The sequence below is a fragment of the Berghia stephanieae genome, chromosome 10, assembly GCF_034508935.2.
Source record: "Berghia stephanieae isolate SIO BIC M18660-M18661 chromosome 10, UCSD_Bste_1.3, whole genome shotgun sequence".
In the NCBI taxonomy this organism is placed as follows: Eukaryota; Metazoa; Mollusca; class Gastropoda; order Nudibranchia; family Aeolidiidae; genus Berghia; species Berghia stephanieae.
Window position 1 is genome coordinate 29820981 of NC_088369.1, and position 21715 is coordinate 29842695.

The 21715-nt window shown below is 37.5% G+C and overlaps 1 protein-coding gene across 4 annotated transcripts in view; it reads right to left on the minus strand.

Moving 5' to 3' along the window:
* Positions 1-7731: 7731 nt before the first annotated feature.
* Positions 7732-21715, minus strand: part of LOC144980951 (spliceosome-associated protein CWC15 homolog) — a 57801-nt gene continuing 43817 nt past the window's right edge. For all 4 annotated transcript variants that reach the window (XM_078928943.1, XM_078928944.1, XM_078928940.1 and 1 more), the window contains 2 exons: positions 20929-21041; positions 7732-12423 (listed from right to left, as the gene is read on the minus strand). In XM_078928943.1, the coding sequence (XP_078785069.1) occupies positions 12300-12423; positions 20929-21041 (237 nt within the window). In that variant the 3' untranslated portion in view covers positions 7732-12299. The remainder of the gene's footprint in view (positions 12424-20928; positions 21042-21715) is intronic.

The following is a 21715-nucleotide window of genomic DNA, read 5'->3' on the forward strand; positions in this document are numbered from 1 at the left end:
AATGCGCGACGGTCGAATCTTCGCGAAGGAAATACGAACGATCAGGATGGCGATGTGACAGTAAAGTGGAATATATAGATTTTAAAAAATAACTTGTATCGTCTGTACTCAATGTTGGTTGCAGTATGAATGAAATGTTAGCGTGGCGTGGGTAGAGGATAGGGTCCCCAGGGGGGTGATCCAATTGATAAGAAAAGGTCAGCGTTAGGGAACAGAACCTTCCAGAAAATAATGGAAGATAAAAGATATATTAGTGGTAGTAGTAGCAGTATAGTAGTAGTAGTAGTAGTAGTTGTTGTAGTAGTAGTAGTAGTAGTAGTAGTAGTTGTAGTGGTAGTAGTAGTAGTAGTAGTAGTAGTAGTAGTAGTAGTAGTAGTAGTAGTAGTAGTAGTAGTAGTAGTAGTAGTAGTATTAGTAGTAGTAGACCAAAGGAGTCCCTCCAACAACCGGGGACCAGCCTGGAAGCGATCAATTCACCCCACCCACCAGCGAACCCAACCACGTGATGGATAATGTTGGAGCTATTCCCCCCCCCCCCCCCCCCCAGTAGGAACCATAACAACCACTGGCTTGTGGTTTCTGTCCCCCCGACCATCCAGTTGAGCAGTGCAGAGGAATCGGTCTTAAGGAAAGGTCTCAAGTTCATCCCACTGCGAAGAACGTCCGACCAGCCCCGCATTGAGTCGGATGTACGTCGCTTCATGCGTGACCATGACTATGAGCGTGACCCTGAGGATCCGTTTGCCGCTTTCTCACGACGTAAAAGAAACGGGACTACTTGTCCTGGCAAGTCCCCAACACTCGACCTGTTTATCCAGACCTGTCTTAGACAGATCGAGGCACTACAACCCACACCTATCAAGAGGTCTAGCCTCACCCGTCTTGAATGGGCTGCCGTACGATCACTTAGATCACGTCGAGACATCGTGATCAAAGCGGCTGTAGTTGTTTGGGACGCTGAGCTCTATAGAGCTGAGGGCCACAGGCAATTGAGTGACCAGATATTTTATAAGAAAGTGACTTCGGACCCAACACTTGCTAACAACAACATCAGACAATCCAATCTTTGGTTTCGCAGGGAGAATTACCTAGTAGAGCAGAGGTCCTTAAACACGACCCCAGTGACCTAGGTAATCCATGTTTTTACATTCTCCCCAAGATACACAGGATCCACGAATTGTCTGACGTGCCACCGGGAAGGTATCGCAGTTCCTCGATGCGGTATTTCAGCGTATAGTTCCCACCCTGCCATCGTATATCAAGGATACTAACCATGCTCTTGGTGTCCTTGACGAAATTAGATTCCAGGATGAACGTCCAAGGCTGATTTTCACCATGGATGTGAAGGCACTGTACACATCCATACCGCATCCTGACGGACTGCGTGCCATCAGGCATTTTGTCGATCGCCATCCCTTACCAGGGATCTCCAGCAACAGCATTGTGAGGCTCACCGACCGAAGCAGGAGACACAGCGTCCCATTTTAGTCCTCACGCATCACCCCCATGCCAATCAGGTTAGAAACATCCTATTGCACAATTATGGGATCCCCAAGGCGGGCGAAAACACCCACAGAGTTTTCTCAGAACCCCCGTTGATAACATATCGACGGGATCGTAACCTGAGGGATCTCCATGTCAGAAGCCGCCTGGAACCCATACCCAGGGATGGGCCTAAAGCCAGATCGTGTATGCGACCCCGATGCAAGACTTGTGGGCACCTGTGGGAGTAGGACATGTTTTTGTTTTTAAGGGTTTTACGGCGCTTGCAACACATTAAGGTCATATCAGCGCAAGTAAAAAGGAAGAAAATGGGAAAGTAAAAGTTCTAGAATTACAATTAAAGAAACCAAGAGAAAGTAAGACAAAGGGGGAACTCGGAACAAATAGGGATCAGATGTAGATTCCAAGAGCATACCATCAATGTACTTAGTTTGAGATCACCTATAAGTCTCATCCGGACACAAGCACAACATCCAACAAGGAGGAATACACTCAAATGTTTACATTATACATTAAAAATAAATATAATAATACATGACAGAGAGATGATTTACAAGGAAAAAAATATCATCTCCCAAAAAAATATCTATGCATTTGACTCTTTCCCTCCCAGCTAGGACTCCGGCCAGGGCCAAGACAAAACCAAGTAATCTCATTCCAAGTCAAAGACAGAAAGCATGTTGGGAAACAGATATAAGGGGATAGAAGACACAGTATGTACCTCCCTGCCCACTATGGGAGGTCAGGATCCCCACCCAGTGGGAGTACGACAGAGTCAGTTTTCCAGACAAGGTTTGGGATATCAGGCAGCCGTTTACTTGCACTGACCGTAATCTAGTCTATGCCGTTACGTGCTCCCTGTGTGGGATTGCTTACGTTGGTGAGACCGGAAAGAGTCTGGGTGACAGATTCGTGCTGCACTTGCGTGATATATCGAACTGTGCAGACACAGCATTGGCCAGACACTTCAATCTGCCGGACCACTGCGATGTACAGTGTGTGCGTGTTTCTTTAGAGATGTTATGCTGCTGGTTCGAACATTGTGCTTATCATTCATGATTTCATGTTGAATTTTGAAAAGGAAATATTGACTTCACCAAAAAGTTAAGATGATTTTTTAATTCAGCAGGTCTGGTTTCCCATATCAAGTGATATTTTTCTTCTATCTGCATTATTTTGAGAGGTATTTAATCTTTTATCCATTTTGCTCGTAATCATAGCAATTTTTCTGCGTGTTTCATGATGTTCACGCCTTTAATTTGCAAAGAGCATTTGAAGAAAATGTCTGAAAAAAATTGGACCTCTTCCCAGGAGTACTCACTACCCGTTCATGTTGATTGCGTGTCATTTTGTATTATTATTATGTTCATTTAGTATATTATGGAATATGCTATTTCGTCATGCTGGAGGCCAAAACATTTACTTTCACGGGTGTTTTGGGGGAATTTCAACATACTGGAGATTTGTAAAAAAAATGGATCTGGTCCAAATTTTGTTATCTTTCATATATCTAGTCACTGTACTTTATAAATCTTTTTGGTGTTTAGTTACATGACGTCAAAGTTGGATTACTTTCTTACATCAATTGGCAAGCAATATAATTCTAAGTTCTTAAAAAATACATTTGCTCTCATTATCTTATTTATGTATGGATTTTTAAAATTTAAAAAGTGTTGTCCATGACTATCCGAATGCTTTTTGAATATATTAAGAAAAATCCATTTTAAATATTAAATTGTCTCTTTATGTTTAATTTAAGCTTCTACTTCTTGTTAAATAGAACTTGTTAAGTGAAAATAAAATAGAACCAACATCTTTGACAATGAAGCCTTCAATCAAGGACTGTATTGCCAATAAACACAATGAAAAGAGGGACACCCGACCGAACTGAACATGTTTACGACGCAAACCATTTTAACCGTAAACGATATAACCCCATATAATTACTTGAAATCCATAGTATTTGTTTTTGTTTTTAAGGGTTTTACGGCGCTTGCAACACATTTAGGTTATATCAGCGCCAGTAAAAAGGAAGAAAATGGGATAGTAAAAAGTTCTAGAATTACAATTAAAGCACCCAAGAGAAAGGAAGACAAAGGGGAACTGGGGACAAATCGGGATCAGATGCAGATTCCAAGAGCAAACCATCAATGTACTTAGTTTGAGATCACCTATAAGTCTCATCCGGACACAAGCACAAAACCCAACAAAGAGGAATACACTCAAATGCTTACATTATACATTAAAAATAACAAACATAATAATACATAACAGAGAGATGATTTACAAGGAAAAAAATATCATCTCCCAAAACAATAACTATGCATTTGACTGTTTCCCTCCCAGCCAAGGAATTCCAGCCAGGGTCAGGACAAAACCAAGTAATCTCACTCCAAGACAACGACAGAAAACAATTGGAAAACGGGTATGGTGGGATAGAAGACACAGCATGTACCTCCCTGCCCGCTATGGGAGGTCTGGATCCCCACCCAGGAAATCCATAGTAAATAAAGTAGAGGTAAAAGAAAAATCAATAAGAAATGTTATTCAATATATTGCTTAAACGAAAGCAAAAGTAAAATTTACATACGATATTTGGAGCCGAGTGTCATCACAAGTATTCTAGTGGGTCGTCCTGGTTTTGCTGACACTAAGTTGACAATGATGGAGCAGCATCCTATAGCTAAAGATGATAGTAGCAGCAAAATGGCTATTGAAAGGCTGGTCATTTGTTGCAAAGAGAGGCAAAGGCTGAATCTCTTGGTGGTGGTGTAGAGGTAGTAGTGGTGGTGGTGGTGATGACAGTAGTGATGACATGGTGGTGGTGATGGTGTTGGCAGTAGTGATGGTAGGGATGGCAGTAGTGAAATTGTAAGTTGTAAGGGAAAAGCTGGCAACATTTTAGTCAGACAATTTTGAAACTCAGCGTCATAGACGAAATGCATAAAATTGAAAGGCTGTTTCTCTTTGTAATGATGGGAGCAGAGGTACTGATGGGGAAGAGAAGGGAAATCCAGAGTCTTGATCCAGGAAATGTTGAAATACTGAGGGTATGATGACTGGCTGGTTAATAATGTAGAAATGCTGGAGGTTGAGTGTGTGGATTGTCAAAATTTGATTTCGTCAACTGATGGAGTAAGTGTGAGTGATAATTTTTAAAAATAAAAAATAAATGCAAAATGTGTATTTATAACATATACTCATTTGGCTGATGATGTAAGGGTGGAATGTCTCATGCAAAACGGGTGTGTGTGTGTGTGTGTGTGTGTGTGTGTGTGTGTGTGTGATAGTCATCTATTGATCTTGAGAAGATGCAAGATGGAGTCTTGTTGCCCTCTTGCATCTTTTTAGTAGATCATCTCCCAGTTTGAAGCTACTATTTGAAGAATTTATCTTGGATAAAAGTAGAGATTCAAGGGTTTCAGTTGACATGGATGTCCTGTTTTCTGTGAAAGTCTTCCTTACAATGCTAAAGACACGCTCAGAAACAGCATTGCTGTGGGGAATGCAACACACTGCTAATAACAATTTTGTGATGTTTGGAAATAGCAGCGTGTTGTCAATGTCACATCTAAGTTTGGATAGCTTGCAAAGTTGAACGTCAACTCTCTCTTCATTTTCAATGTCTGCTGGAAATGAAAATGACCGGAAAATCCTGAATTCATCCCTCATAGACTCAACATCACAAGATAGAGTAGCCAACTGCTCAACAAAAAATTCTAAATTGGAAAATTGCCATTGACTCCTTTTTTTCAATTCCAGATTTGAGGCTTGGATCAAAACATCCGAATGAAAAGGAAAGTTGTCTTGCATGTACTGCAGAGCTGTCATGAAGAATAATCTGGCATTACTGAATACCTCTGCTCTTGATTTAGAGTTTAATTTTTTTTTTACTAGATCATTTGCCAGAGCCCCGAGATCTATGTCCTGGTCTGGCAGTTGATTTAGTTCTTTCCTAAAGTCTATTTTCAGCAAAACCAAGGTTTGCAAAATCACTGCTGGCTTAACCAATCTCGTCAAAATGTCACTGTACAGCTGTAATAGAATGGGTCTTAATTTGAATATCATCGGGGCATCTGACTGGAGGATTGCATTAGCTTTCTCAAAGACCGGCATTACTTTGAGAATGAGGGCAGAGTAGATCAAATTCCTTTTAGACCCTAAAAATGAGTGGAGACGCTTCAAGCGAGAGATGGCAGTCTCACTACCATTACCATCACCAGTCACATCACCAAACCATGCAGAAATAATGGTGTCTTCAACAGGGGGCTTTTCTTTTTCCTTCCTCTTCTCATCCTTTTTCGATTGTTTCTCAACCAGGCTACAAATGTACTTGTACAATGGTTGCCACAACTCGAGTAATCTCTTCAAACATGGTGACAAGCAAAGCCAGCGAGTGGGACAATATTTTAGAATTTTCTTAACATCCTCATTATACAGTGCCTGAAATTCTGCTAATTCAGCTTGCCTCTTCTCACTATGTTTGAAAAAATAAAAGACATCCACCATTATCTCCTCGATTTTAGCCGGTAGAACTTTGGCTGCCTTTTTAGCGCACAAATTGATTAAATGACAAGGACAACCAATAACTATCAATTTATGCACCTCTTTTTTGAGCAAAGTACTGACACCACCTTTTTTTCCTGTCATCACATTGCAATTATCACAACTAAATGCAATTAAATTGCCTAAAGGAATTCCAAGCTTTTTCAAATTGGATAGAATAAGGTCAGTTATATTGACTGCTGTTGATGCTAATTTCAACTCAGAAAGGCACAGTAACTTGGTCTTAATTTTATCATCCTCCTAATCTAGCACCCTGAGTACTAATGGGTAAAGTTTTAAATCCCCTTTGTTGGACCCATCGGTCGAGAGTGAGAATACTCCATTATCCAATAGTTTTGCAAGACATGCCTTGCTGTCTTGGGCGAGTGAGGTGGCTTTGGTACGACCACATTGATATTTAGTCGCTATTTCAGAATCGGGGAAAATGTCAGCTGCAACTTTATTAAATTTATCACTGACAGACAAAGGCAAATTGTTGTCCACAAGGAATTTGGTAAACAAAACCTCTGCGCGAATCACAGATGACTGGTCTTCAGTATTTGGGTAGTATTTACTCAGTGATGGTGTTGACTGATTACCTTTCACTGACTGAAGGTGCTTTGCCGAACTCACATGTCTGCTAAGTGCATTGTGCCCACCACTAGAAATACTAATGTCTCCCTTGCAATGTTCACAAAAAACGAAGCTGTCACCAACTCTACTCCGTTTAATGAAAGGAAACTCCTGCATATATTCCACACGGAAAACACAAACACGTTTTTTCTTTTTGGCTGGTTCAGAGTTCGATTCATCAGCCTTCGAATTAGTATTGTCTTCCTCCAACACACGTTTCGTTTTGATAAGAAATTTATCCATATCTTTTTCAAATTCAACACACAAGAATATAAAAGTAATGCTGTCCAATTAACAACACAAAACACAAGACCATACGGCAGACAGACATCCAGTGAATGGCGGAGAACAGATCGGATATCGCGGGACGCGGACTGCGAAAAAAAAAACTCCACGATAAAAAGAGTTCCACGTCCAAAAAGAGTCGGTCGCAGAAACTTTCATTTTTCGGAGGTGCCGGCACTCGATAGATTCGATTTTATTTTTTTTTTTAATTATTTTCTTTTTATAGATTCGATTCTTTCTGTTTTGATTTTTTTTTAATAGATTCGATTTGTTTTTTTGTTTTTGTTTTTTTAGAAAATAATTTTCAAAAATGAGGGACGGTCCCGCACAATGCGGGACGGTTGGCAGGCCTGCTCTTATATGGGATCTTGCGCTTGTGCCCAGGCGTGTCTTTTGTGCCCTCAACCTCCTACCACCCCAAAGTCTTTTAGCGCCTTAAATGACGCATGACTGTATAATGATTTCTGTGTTACTGAATGAACTGTTTGCTATCCTTTAGATAGGATGCTAGTATAAATAAAGTGCTTTCCGCCACATAATAATACAAAGACATAAAAACCTAACCACCCAATTATTTTGGTTAACTCCCTTTGCTTGAGAGGCGGGGAATTATGCAAACTGAGGGATTGCAAATCTCACTAAAAACAAAAGTGAAAAATGTTTTTGTTTTTTTTTTCAAAAATCACATTGATCTCTTTATTTGCTTCTTTCCCCGATTGAAGAACAAGAAACAAACAAATAAAAACAGAAAAATACACGTCAACCTTTTATCCAATTTGATCCAGTTTTAATGGCGCAAAGAATGATTATTTAATTTCTACACATATACGGCTTCATTAGCCACAAGTAACTCGTATTGTTCATCTACATAGTCTATCATGAATGCATTAGAAAAAGAATTGAATAATTTAGAAAACGAAGTGGCATTTTGAAGTCTATTATTTCTCCAATCTCAATATTTTAAGCATTACAAGTACCATTTTTCCCAAAGAAAACAATAGCATTGGATTTTCAATTTTCTAACACATTGGGACAAATCATTGTGTGTCTTTGTCTATTTATAAACTAAAAGTAGTGAGTATTCCTATGCAATTGTTTCAAAAACGACATCACACTTTCGACCGTAAAAATCTACTACTGTTATAATGAGGTCAAACAATCATTTTGTCAATGCAACATGGCCGCCATGAGTGTAGAGTGTGTGTATAAATTCGTCACTTGGTTTTTGTTTAGCAATAAATAAGCAACGAGAGGCAAACCAGATAAGAAAAAAATTACATGGATAAATTGATAAAAACAACACGTCGTTTAATATTGTTTTTTTGTTTTTTTAAAGGGTTTTACAGTGCTTGCAACACATTTAGGTTATATCAGCGCCAGTAAAAAGGAAGAAAATGGGATAGTAAAAAGTTCTAGAATTACAATTAAAGCAACCAAGAGAAAGTAAGACAAAGGGGAACTGGGAACAAATAGGGATCAGATGTAGATTCCAAGATCATACCACCAATGTACTTAGTTTGAGATCACCTATAAGTCTCATCCGGACACAAGCACAAAATCCAACAAAGAGGAATACACTCAAATGCTTACATTTACATTATACATTTAAAATAACATATAATAATACATAACAGAGAGATGATTTACAAGGAAAAAAATATCATCTCCCAAAACAATAACTATGCATTTGACTGTTTCCCTCCCAGCCAGGAGTCCGGCCAGGGCCAGGACAAAACCAAGTAATCCCATTCCAAGACAAAGACAGAAAGCATGTTGGAAAACAGGTATAGGGGGATAGAAGACACAGTATGTACCTCCCTGCCCGCTATGGGAGGTCAGGATCCCCACCCAGACGTCGTTTAATAAAAACCAAGGCCAGAAAGTCATCCAAAAAAGTACAGGTCAATAAAAAACGTAAAAATTTATTTAGGCTGTTCCATCATTAAAACATAGCTACCTACCGACCCGAATTATCAATGGGAATAACAATATATATCGTATTTATTTTGTTTTAAACTATCTAAAACATAAATTATGATGGTATTTTAATATATTGTTAATGTGGTTACCGTGAACCCTATTCTTTTTGTCAATAATTTGAGATCTCATTCTCATGGCAATTTGTATGCTGTTACAAACTACAATGAGGTGTAAAAAAATCAAATAACATCCAAAGCTGAGAACAAGGATTTAGTGGGCTTTTTGAAAATAGGATACCTCGGCCATTAAACAAACCTCATTAAAACAAATTGGTAGAAATAAAGTTAAGACGTTTGTCTTAAAGACAGACTCAGTTCAAATTTTATATCAATAATATTTCGGGATTTTTCACAGCTGTAAAGTTTTAAAACGGCATTTTTCTACATTTAATAACTTTTTTTTTTATTGTTGAAGCGGTATAGAAATAAATCTGAAACCTTCCTATTAAAGACGAAACCAGATTAAGCTCTGTAACTTTTTTAATGGCCGAGGTATTAATGCTTGAATGACCAAGTTTAAAAATTGTCCTTTTTTTGACGCCTGACGCAAAATATATAGGTTTTTTTTTTCTGCCACAAAAATGACCTCTATTGTGATACCTACTTAAATGAAATCTGAGGCGATTTGAAATATAAAATAAGCTTACGCAAAATTCAATGCAAATCTTCATCGTCATCACTAACACCACATCATTATCATCACTACAACCACCACTACTACCACATCATCATCATTACTATCACCACCACTACAACTACTACATCACCATCCCTACCACCACTACTACAACCACCATATCATTATCCCTACCATCACTACTACGATACATATAATTATAATCTCCATTGGTTGTCAGTTAGTGAAAGGATTGTCTTTAAAACTTGAAGTATTGTTCATAAATATTTAAATACTCAAGCTCCAGTGTACCTCATGAATTTATGTCAAAATTATCATCCAACACGGTCACTAAGATCAGCTCAAGTCTCTCTATTAATTGTCCCAAGAATTAGATTATCCCTTCGTAATAAGTCTTTTTCTGTAAGGCCCCATTTGTAGAATGTGCTCTCCTTATATGTAAAAATAATTAAAGACAGTCAGTCCTTAAAAAAGCAGGTCAGAACTTTTTTTCAGAGTGTATGAATAGTTTCACAATCAGAAGACGCCTTAAATCTAAATTTAATTTTAAGTTCCAATTGTCAATTTCTATCCTTTACTTAAACTTTTTATTTTTATCTTATTGTAATTAAACAATTAAATGTCTTAAGTTAGAATAAGTTATTAATGTTAGTGAGGAATATTGGTGTAAGTATGTGTGTGTCTGTGTTTGCATGTGAGTGTCAATGTATCTGTGTGTGAGCTTGTGTGTGTCTGTGTCTGTTTCTTTGTTTGTATTCTCAAAATTGTCAATGAAGGAATGTTTGAATGACAATTAATATTGTTAAGCACTGCTGAGCAGTTATGTGGAAGTTGAGCGCTATATAAGTGAATTATTATTATCGATTGCAATTCATATCAGATCACTTGTTCCACATCATAGCAGTAAGTAAATGTTTTTCTGTTACTTATGTTATGCTTGGGGGTCCTGATAGCTCAGTTGGTAGAGTATTCGCTTCACGTGCAAAGGGACCAAAATTGATCCCGGGTGCAGTCAGACTTTTTTTCAGACCCCCCTGTCCACCTTGCAGTGAATGGGTATCTGAGTCTGTTACTGTTAGATTTGGCAGAAAGTACTTTGCGATAGATTAGTGTCCTATCCAAAGGATAGCAAGCAATTGCTATTGTCTGTTTCACGCTATAGAAACTGGAATAAACTCCGGCTCAATGGGCCCAATGGCTGTGAAGGACTACTACTAGCTTATGCTTGTTTAAATGACAGGTTGACTCGCATTTCTACTTGAATAATCAAACTCAAAAAGTGTAGTGGTCATTGGTGATATCGCCATGTTAGGATTGAATAAATGACTGACAACTGATATCAAAGGCGTCAAAGCAATATATGGATTTAGGTAATACAAATGTCAAATCACATGTACAAAAAGAAAATTATACAAAGTTTGTAGCTTTTTGAAGCTGTAATATTATTTTTATTCAAACCATAAACCTCTTAATAATTGCTGGAAAAATATTGGGGTCCCCAAACAGGAGGATAGAATTCATATATCCAAACACCCATATAACTGGTCATAGTGCCTAATTACCTTACAAATTTTCTCAAACCTAAAACTTTGCAAAACACTTGAAAACGCAAATTGTATTCCACTGAGTGACCAATCACCAGGGGTAAAATGATAAACTATAAAATAAGCATCTGATGTCACTTGGAATCACCGTTTCCCATGTGAGTAAAAATGGGCCTAAGAAAGAAAAAAAGAAAGTACTTCAAGAAGGGCTGGAACCATAGAAACCCCAAATCCCACACCCACTATTACAGTACAGGTTATCTGGCGTTTGAGTAATAATTACACTGACCATTTTCATTGCTTTAATAGATTTCTACAAAATTGTCCTCCAAATGAAATTCAGACAACTCATTTGGTCAATGTCACTCAACATTGTTTCCACTAAACAAAACAACCATTTTAAGAATCAAGGTAGTGGTAGGTAAGTGTACCAGATGGCTTTTTGTGTAGAGCAAAACAAATTATAAACTTAGCTCATTAAGACAACATGATCTGGGGCCCCTTTACAATCAGCCAAAAGAGTTTAATATTTACCTTAATTTGTGAAACTATAGTTGCAACTTGCATAGTTACAGTAAAATATCCAGTATATTATCCATAAATGAGAGCAGGATGTAGGTGATTAAAATGAATCATAGATTACATAATGAGCCAAACTTATATACACAGGGATGCCAATTCAGGAGGCAAAATTTACTGAACTTTTACATAAACACATAGACCGACCCCTTTCTGAGTGCTGAACTCTGAAATGACATGATGTAATTACTTTTTAAACATTTTAACAGGTGATTGGAAAATATATTGAGGGTTTGTAACATACTGAGTTTCGTAAATATACAAAAAATTGGCAACCTTGTATACAATATTCATCAAACAAACATACAAACAACATGCCCTTCAAAATTACACACACAAACTCATGCACACACACACACACAAACTCATGCACACACATTCTCATCCCTCAAAAAGTATATCAAGATAAAAATCTGAAAAGTTGTGTGGGAAAAGTAATGGCAGGCAAAACAAAACAAAATAAAAAAGTCAGCCTTCCTTGAGAAAAACTAATTTTTTTAGTACTTTTTTTATCTGCAGTTTCTGGCCCTGTTTTAAACCTTATCGGATTTTTAACCTTTCAAAATGTCTCAACTCTCCATTTTAAATAAATTATTATTTGACATATTTCTCCATAAACTTTTTATGGAACTCAGATCGTAGAGTATCGTTAATGAATCCTCTGGCAGTGTTATCATCTTTCTTAGCACAGTTCTTGAACACGACATCATCATCCCACCTGAAAAAAAAAAGAAGAAAATTCAAAGTATATATTAGTTTATTGATTTAAATAAAAAGATAAATATACATGCTTCTTGGTCTTGTAGTTTGGGTTTCTAGGTCGAGCCCTGCTGTGGGTACTATGAAGTCGGGTCTGTGGGAAAGGGTTTTCACTCTCATTCTTTCACCTTATTTAGATGTAAAATTACCTGGCCAGTAACAGTGCTGACTTTGTCAAAAAGAAAAAGCTGTAAAAGCACTTTATAGGCCTCATGTCTTGTCCAACATGTTTAAGTGTTGCTGTTGGCTCAGTATCCTTATGACTAGTACCAATATTTATAGAGCATAATTCCAAGTTTCAGTTGGGCATAAATATGTTTTATTTATTCTCCAAACAAGACACATAGAGCTATATATATATATATATATATATATATATATATATATATATATATATATATATATATATATATATATATAAAGTGGTCATTCCCATCCATTAGGCCAATAGCACCGGCATTGAACCAGCTTTCTACAGCATGAACCAGACAATAGAAATTTCTGTTACCCTTTGGATAGGATAGACCTGTAAATGAGCTCTATAAAAATTGACTGAAACTCTTCGACAAACTGAAGAGTCAAGTTTGTTTTTTTTTAAATAAGGGCATCATTGGTGAGGAGAGTGATAAATACAATACATTAAAATAGTGGGTGTTATTACTTACTGGAAGTATGACTGCCATTGATTTCATGTAGAAGGAATGCTAAATAAGCATGTCATTCATATAAGTAAAGATGACTTCATCAAAGTCATATTCCTAACTCTGGAATTTTTCTGACATAGTCTGAAAAATAATCACCATTATCATCTTTAACTTCTAGCCATGACCAATTGAATTTATTCCTCACATCTTTATCGATGCTTGACAAGTCTGAATTGTGATCCACGAACAGCTCAGGCATTGTGAGAACATTAATTAAAATAATGTAGCAATGAGCAAACTTGATTTTCAATCAGTTAATGACAGAAAAAGAAACTGAAATAAATATGACTTCTGGCCAATACACTGAATCATTAAGTAGGAAAAAAGAATTATCATCATAATCATATGAAGAAACTTCGGCAGGCGTAGCGGAAAAATCAAAAGAATCTAAATGAATGGTAAATCGCCACAGTAAACAGCAAGCTCGTTGAGCAAAACAATGGCAGAAAACATCCTAATTTGCGTGGGAATGAATTAGGCTACTTACCATTATTCCTTATAATAAGGTACCCAATCAGTTAAGAAACGGTCAACCAGTTTGTTTACAACGTGAGGCAATCGAGATGTGCTTGTAGCAATCTATCCTAACTTTCGATTTGAAGGTGTCTACATAACGCACTTCCGGCTTTTGCATTTTACTTTTTCATTCTTTTACGACCCCACAGGTAAATGTGGTCAATTTTGGCTTAGATGAAACAGTGAAATTTATCGCTTGGCAGCTCTGTTAAAATTGGCTACCGTAATGATCACGACAGGTTTGGAAAGTGAAACAATAATTTAACGAAGGTTGTGTGAAAATACAATAGGATGTGTTCAGACACATCAATTCTAAAAAGCATCGCTTAGCCTTGGCAATATATCCATCTTTAATATTAACGGCCCCCATGAGCTATGCGTAGCACTGTGGAACACTCCTAATTACTTTACGGTCAGTCATTCGACTACGATTTGTGAATTCTTTCTTTCTTCATTTCTTTCTTTCCTTTTTTTAAATATTTGAATTTTACAAATTGACTGATTTCAGTTAATTGACTGAGAATTTACAGGCCTAATAGGATAATAGTCTATCGCAAAGTACTCTCTGCCAGATCTAACAGACCTTTGCTGCCCAATGACTGCTGGGTGGACAGGGGGGGGGGGGGTCAGAATAAAAACTCAAAAACACTCGAGATCGATCTTGGTCATAGCAATCTAGAGACATGCAGTTCGAGCGACTGTGGCCAAAAAAATCTGGAAGGCCCATGGTTTTTTTAGCTGAGGGAAGGGGTGAAGTTGAGTTACCTCAGTTACAAGTATGGTATGGCAGTAATTAAATTACATGACTCAAACACACCCGCGCATACCGAAGCAATCTAGAGTTTTGAGACTAAGGCGCATGCGTACACACACACAAACACACACACAAACACTTAGCATCCATCATCATATACAAGAGTAAAGTAGTTCCGTATGCAGAGCTGCCAACCCCAGACGGGCAAAAAGAGTACAATTGATGATAAAAAAGAGTAAGATTTGGGCAAAAAGAGTAAGATCTTAAAACGTAAGCGATTAAGTCATAGAATATCATACTTACATAATATTGGCACATCAAGCAGTTTCCAAGTCGATAAAACAGCAATGGGTAATGGTCTGTACAGCATTTGAAAACATGAATTTTGTTCCTTTCATCACAACATCTATTTAAAAACTACTTTTTATTTACACTATGTACAAAACACAAAGCACTTCAACTTTGAGATTTTGGGCTTGGCCAAGGAGGCAGCAGTGGCTGACTTAGCCTTGACCAACAGTTCTTTAGACACAGGTTCTCTAAATGAGGAGCTTTTCTTACAAATCGCAAGTGATTCAAGCAGTTTGGTGGACATACTCTGACGGAAATCAGTCCTATTTCTTCTGACCATACTGAACAATCGTTCGCATGAAGCATTTGAATGAAACACTGATAACACACCAAGCATACACCTGCTGAGCACAGTAAACCTCTTCTCTCCTTCCTGAGTCTCCTCTTTTGCCATTCAAAACCAATACTTGTCTGCTGGTCATTTTTCTCTATTTCAAAATTGCTTGCCTGCTATTGCCTGAATTCTCTGTTCAGCTTATCCATGTTTTCTTCCAATGGTCTATCAGCTGGCAGTAATGACTTGAAATGGTCAACAAAATAGTGGATGTCAGCAAAGGATGTACTTTTCTTCTGAAGTGGGTCAGCCACAGATGCATGAATAAGCACTTTACTGTCCATATTGCATTTGGTCTGCAGATATTCTATGACTACTTGCAAGTATTTTGTGACTGACTTAAAAAATACCTTCTTTTCTTCCTGATTCAATTCCTTCTCCACAACAGACCTGCATTTGAAACCTACATCTATTTCAGCATCTGGGAGCAGATTTTTTTTCACATCTAATTCAAATGCATCACTATCACCTACAGCTGATGGCATCAGGAAGCGGAGAGAGAGGTCTGTAATCACTGATTTGATGATAGATCTAACTCTGTGGATTAGAGGTTCTTCCTTTTGAATAGCAATTACTATCCCGCAAAAATCTTTGGGCCTCTTTTTCGCTCACAAAGTGCCCGAAATCGCGACAAAATATGGGACGAAGCCGTTCCGTACATGCTATATTAAAAAATTAATTACGACGCTGTTTATCGATGAATATGACTGAAAGTTGGCACACAGTTAGAAAAAAGGTCATTTTTGATTATGTCAAGCGACAAAACTCGTGCGATTACCAGAAAACTGTTAACAATAGATTTTTACTCTTTGGAGTAAAATATTTCTAAAACTACAGGGCGTGGAGGTTTTGTCGCTGACAAGGTAATACATGAACATTTCTTCTTTTTGGTTGTAAAATTACATATGAATATGACGAGTACTTTTCCCGTATTTTACAAAACACCATCCTAATTTGCTCTTCATTCGTAAAAGACAGAAAGCCATTTTGCCCCCCTACAGCCCGAATCACAATACAAGTTCAAAACGATTTGGCACCAAACTGAGTGGCTGAGCGGGTCGTGGCAAAGCACTTTCTGATTGGTTGACCTCGTTTTAAAGTTCATGACTAGTCAAAATGTCTGCGTGGTCTCACTGGCAGAGGGATGTTTATCGTCTGCCATTGTGTTTGGGTTCAATAAACAGCTGATAATTTGACTGTTTAATTTACAAGAATTTAAGAAATTATAAAGTTAAAAGTTTTCGATTGCAATATGATCTACAATCTCAGCATGGCTTTAATTATTGTGTTCCAAGTCACGTCCCACCAGTAACCTTTGTCCCCTTGTCCAATTTCTCTTTTCCTTCTATATTTCTTTCGTTTATGTACGCAATCTCTCCCCCCCCCCCCTCCCTCTCTCTCGGTGTGTGTGTGTGTGTGTTATAAACCATCCAGCTCTAAAATTATATAAGTTAGAACTCTTCTAATGTTTTCCTCATATTCTCTATCACATTTGCCATAAAATTGCCAAGTTTCAATCTTTTAATCCACTTTTTACGCAAAATACAACCAAAGGTCGAAAAAAATGCCGAAAAAGCGCCCCATATTTTCGCCTTTTTTCCCTCTTTGCGGGTCATCCAAATAAATGAGAACCTTTGAAACTGCATAACTTGTTTATTCATGAATGGATTTTCAAAATTCAAAAAAAAATTTACTCACTGGAAATGGGGCTTTGATTTTAGACAAAAATTTTCCTCAAAAAGAGAAAAAAAAACATTTTTCATAGTCATTGCTACTTTTGAAGCAAGGCATTAGCATTCTCCAGAACAGGAATCACATTCTCAATGAACAAGGTGTATGCCTTCACTTCAGATGAGAGGAGTTTCTTAAGGATGCCTTGGGCCTTCTGTTGCGTTGATTTTGAACAATCATCTTCCGATATCTCCAGAAATAATGCAGAGAGCGGTTCCCATTGCTCAAGAAGGCGTGATGTACATGGGCCAAGAGACAGCCATCGCGTATTGACGTGTTTTAATATCTCATGGCTTTCACATCCAAGAATTTGTTGAAGTTCCTTTAATCTTGCCACTCTCTTCGCAGATTTATCAAGAAAAAGTAAATATCAATTAATAGCTGATCCAACTTGTATGGAAGAGAATTTGCAGCTTTCAGTGCTGCAAGATTCAATCTATGGCATGGACAGCCCACAATGTTTATGCTTTCATTGATGGAATGTAAATGTGCAGCCACCCCCGATTTCTTTCCCACCATAACTGCAGCATTATCTACGCTAAAACTGATGCAATTGCCTAAATCAAGCCCATTGTCATCAATTACTTTCTTCACATGGGTGAAAATGTCCAATCCAGTACTGGTTGTAGACTTGAGAGTGTCCACTGACAAAATATCACTAACAATATTTTCATTTTTAACATCTGCATAGCGCACAATGATTGGGTACAACTTTTGTTTTGTGTCATTACCTCCATCCGTGCTTAATGAATACACTCCAGTTTGAAGAAGATTTTCGATTGTTTGCTTCTTCTCATGTTCAGCCAAAGTGTGTATGATGGCAATTGTCTTCGTCCTAGCACATTTGTAGTTTTTGAACTCAGCGACATTCGGATACATGGTGCGGAGCAAATCCCCAACATCGTCAGAGATGGCAATTGGAAGATCCTTTTGAATGATGAACTTAGTAAAAACTACCTCCGCATTGATTGTGCCGTGATCTTCATTCTTCTTCGTAAAGGAGGATAACAGGCTAGAAGAGCCAGAAGCTTTTTGAGCGGCAACGTGCTTCTGAGTTGAAAAATGTCTCTTAATGTCATACTTGCCACTTGCCTTAATAGAAAAATGAGAATTACAAATCGAGCAAAAGGCCATCGTCGCTCCTCTATCTGATTTGATAATTCCTTTGAAGTCCCTAGCATAGTCCTCTTTCCATGTTTGATTGTAGGAAATTTTCGATTTCTTCCGAGGTGGCTCAACCATTGTGCCGTCGTAAATCTAATCTATTCACATGATTTCTAGATTATCTAGATCTACTAGATTTATGGATCTCGAGCTAGATTTATCCAGAATATTATCTCAAATCTAGATCTTAACACACACACAAGCATAGAAACTTCCAATGCACAATAAAATCACAAATGTTACAAAGCTAGATCCACGCAAACGAAATACAAAATATCCAGATCGGGAATCTTGCCAGCCCTTGAGTCGAAGCAAACACGAGCGCAACTGTTGAATCAAGCTCGAGCACCGGATTTTATGCTACTTTCACTTTCCGTAACCAACTATGCATGCGCAAGAGTTGAAATCAAGCTCGGGTGCCGGATATTAAGCTAATTTTAAATTTCGGTAAACCAACTACGCACGCGCGAGAGTTGAAATCAAGCCCGGGCGCCGATGTTACTTTCACTTCCAGTAACCGGCTAAACAAGCGGTGCGTCAAAATTTGAAAGCCTTATCGCGACCATACCGACACAATAAACACGTACAATATACGAAAAAGCTTTACAAGCGTACAATGGCCAAAAAAACGTAAGAATATGTATTTTTCTATTTTTGGCGTGAGGTTGGTAGCTCTGCGTATGTGGTACTTTTCAGAATTCAGTCTTGCTTTATTGACCACTTGTAGTTGTAGTTGTGTTATTTTATTGTTCATTTTCTTGGAGTACCATTAAGTTTTGTTGTTGTAGTTGTGGATCGCCATTGTTTATTGCTCATTTTCCTTGTACAATGGATTCAATAATGTATTTTTTATCATTTATTATTACCGAAAATGCCTCGAAAACATTCTGTTTTTGATTGCACTTAAAATTATAGACAAGGCGAAAAGACGACATTAAATTGTGATGGATTATGGATAACAGTAACCATCGAAATTTGAGATTGAGATGGAATATTTTATACATGGAAAAATATTGTATCCAAGAGATGAAGGATTATAGATCTATCCATTGCTGGTTACTGGTGAGTGATACTTTAAAATTACTTATTTTGTTTGTTTTTGCTTCGTCATCATCATCATCATCATCGTCGTCGTCATCATCATCTTAATATTCTCTTTATTAACCCCCAAATTCTAAACTAAGGTATTGTAAATATTCATTATCACACAAAGGCCTATTAGAACTTTTGTTGTCATCACTCCATTACATGTCGTCATTGTGCAAGGTTTAATATCATTATCATCAACAATTTCATCATCATCGTCATCATCATCATCTTCTTCTTCTTCTCTTGTTCTTCTTCTTCTTCTCATCATTCTTTCTTAATTTTCTTCTTCATCATCATCAATTCTTTTTCGTAGCCATTTTCAATGTTTGAAAATTCTCTCTCTCTCTCTCTCTCTCTGTCTTTGTACAAAGTGTAATAATCAATATTATAGATTTATTTTTCGTGAAATTGCGAATCCAATTGTTTAGATAAATATGTTTTATTTATTGATCTTATTTCATTTGTATACGATATTCTTCTACTTCTCCTTCATCATCATCATCATCATCATCTTCTTCTTCCCTCCTCCCCCCCCCCCCTTCTTCTCTTCTTCTCTCTCCCTCCTCCCCCCCCCCCTCCTCTTCTTCTTCTTCCCTTCCCCCCTCCCTCCTCCCCCGCCTCCTCCTTTCCCTTTTTCTTACTTCTTCTCTCTCTTTATTAGTTATTTTCTTTATTATTATTATTATTATTTATTATTATTATTATGATTTTCACTTCACTTACACTTTTCGCGTTGTAGTGATTAGTTTACCTTTAACAGTTGTGCCGTATGTGCCCGTAAAAAAAAAAGAATAAAAAATAAAAATTAAAAAAATAAAAAGAGAGAGAGAGAGAGAGGAGAGAGAGAGAGAGTGAGTGAGTTAAAGTGCTATCAGCGAGACTTCTAGTTTCCACGCCAGATCCCCGGCGAGTCGGCATGTGTATAGATAGCATTGATCTTGGTCCATTTGCATGGGAAGTGAGTGTTGTCAACTGTTTGAATTTAAGTCTCTAACAGTGCTTGCAATTTGGAAAGTCATTTCAGCATCAGAAAAAAACCCCCAAAAGATGGGAGACTCAAAAGACCTGCAACCCAATCTAGCAAAGGATCACGAAAATAAAATATCTAAAAAACTAAAAATCATTTCTGTACAAAACAAATAGCTAATTTTGATAAAAATCATTATATTCCCCCCCCCCCCCCCCCCCCCCCCCCCCTCCCCCCCCCCCCCCCCCCAAAAAAAAAAAAAACCGAAACAAAACAAACAAACAAACAAAAAAAAACAAAAAGCCATATTATAATATCAAGTGTTTCCCTCTTAGTCCCAGCCAGGACAAGAGCAAAACCAAGTAGACCCATTTTCCCCCAGGAAACTATAGTAAGTCACCGGATCCCCTGCCTATAAATATACATAATTTAATAGAGTTAAAGATGTCAGTAGGACAGCCTATTCTTGTGCCAACGCTCTCACAATATCAATCAGTGTTTGTTACCAGGTGCTACCATTTTTATTCCAGTAAATTAAATATTATAAATAGCTGTATGTGAAATTGGATAATTATTGATACACAGAATATGACTGAACTGGAATACCTATTGTTACATTTTTTCTGCAAAATGACAGGCCTGCTGACAACATGGCATGATTGTATTGTTGACTCTGATATTGAAATGTTGCACGGCACTTTGTGCTGTAATTGTTTTACCAGCAAAGCAGTAAGAAAAAGTTACTACTCCTCCACTACAAAAACTGGGATACTGTCTATTTTAATGAGATGCACTGCACAATTTTAAAAGCTAACTTAATATTTACAGGAACATAAATGAGGAAATTATCATACCTTCTTTTCACTTTAAAATCTGTTGTGGATTGCTTTTCTTGAGAGAGCAATGGGTTGCCCTTTAAAATATTTTCTGTTCTTATACGTTCTTCTTCAGCTTTCCTTTCAGCATCCTTTAAGCAATAAAAAAAGGAAAAAGAAGTGCAAGTAAGTTCACACAAAAACATACCCCCCCCCCCCCTTCCCATCCCCACAAAATTTAGGGAACTATCATTTTTTTTTCCTTAACCTTCAATGGACACGTTGTTATTTCATGTTTTTAAGGGTTTTATGGCGCTTGCAAAAAATTTAGGTCATTTCAGTGCCAGTAAAAAGAAAGAATGGTAAAAAAATTCTAAATTTAAACTTTAAATCAAAAGAGAAAAAGAAAGACAAAGGGGAATGGTTCAAATATGGAACATGATGATTTTTCAAGAGCAAACTATCAATAATATCAGCTAAGGGTCCCATCCAAACTCAAGCAAAGGGCCCCATCAAGAGGAATATGCTTACAAAATGTGGTATCCAAAACAAACAAAATATTAAAATACATAACAGAGAGCTGATTTACAAGGAAAAAACATCATTGCCCAAAACCCTAATGATACAGTTGACTGTCTCCCTTTCAGTCAAGGACTCCAGACAGGGCCAGGACTAACCAAGTAATCTCATTCCGAGGCAAAGACAGATATAGGTGGATAGAAGACACAGTAAGTGACCTCCTACCCACCATGGGAGGTCAGAAGACCCCACCCAGAATGGGCATGTTTGATTTTACTCGCCCTTCATGAGAGATTTTATCATTTTC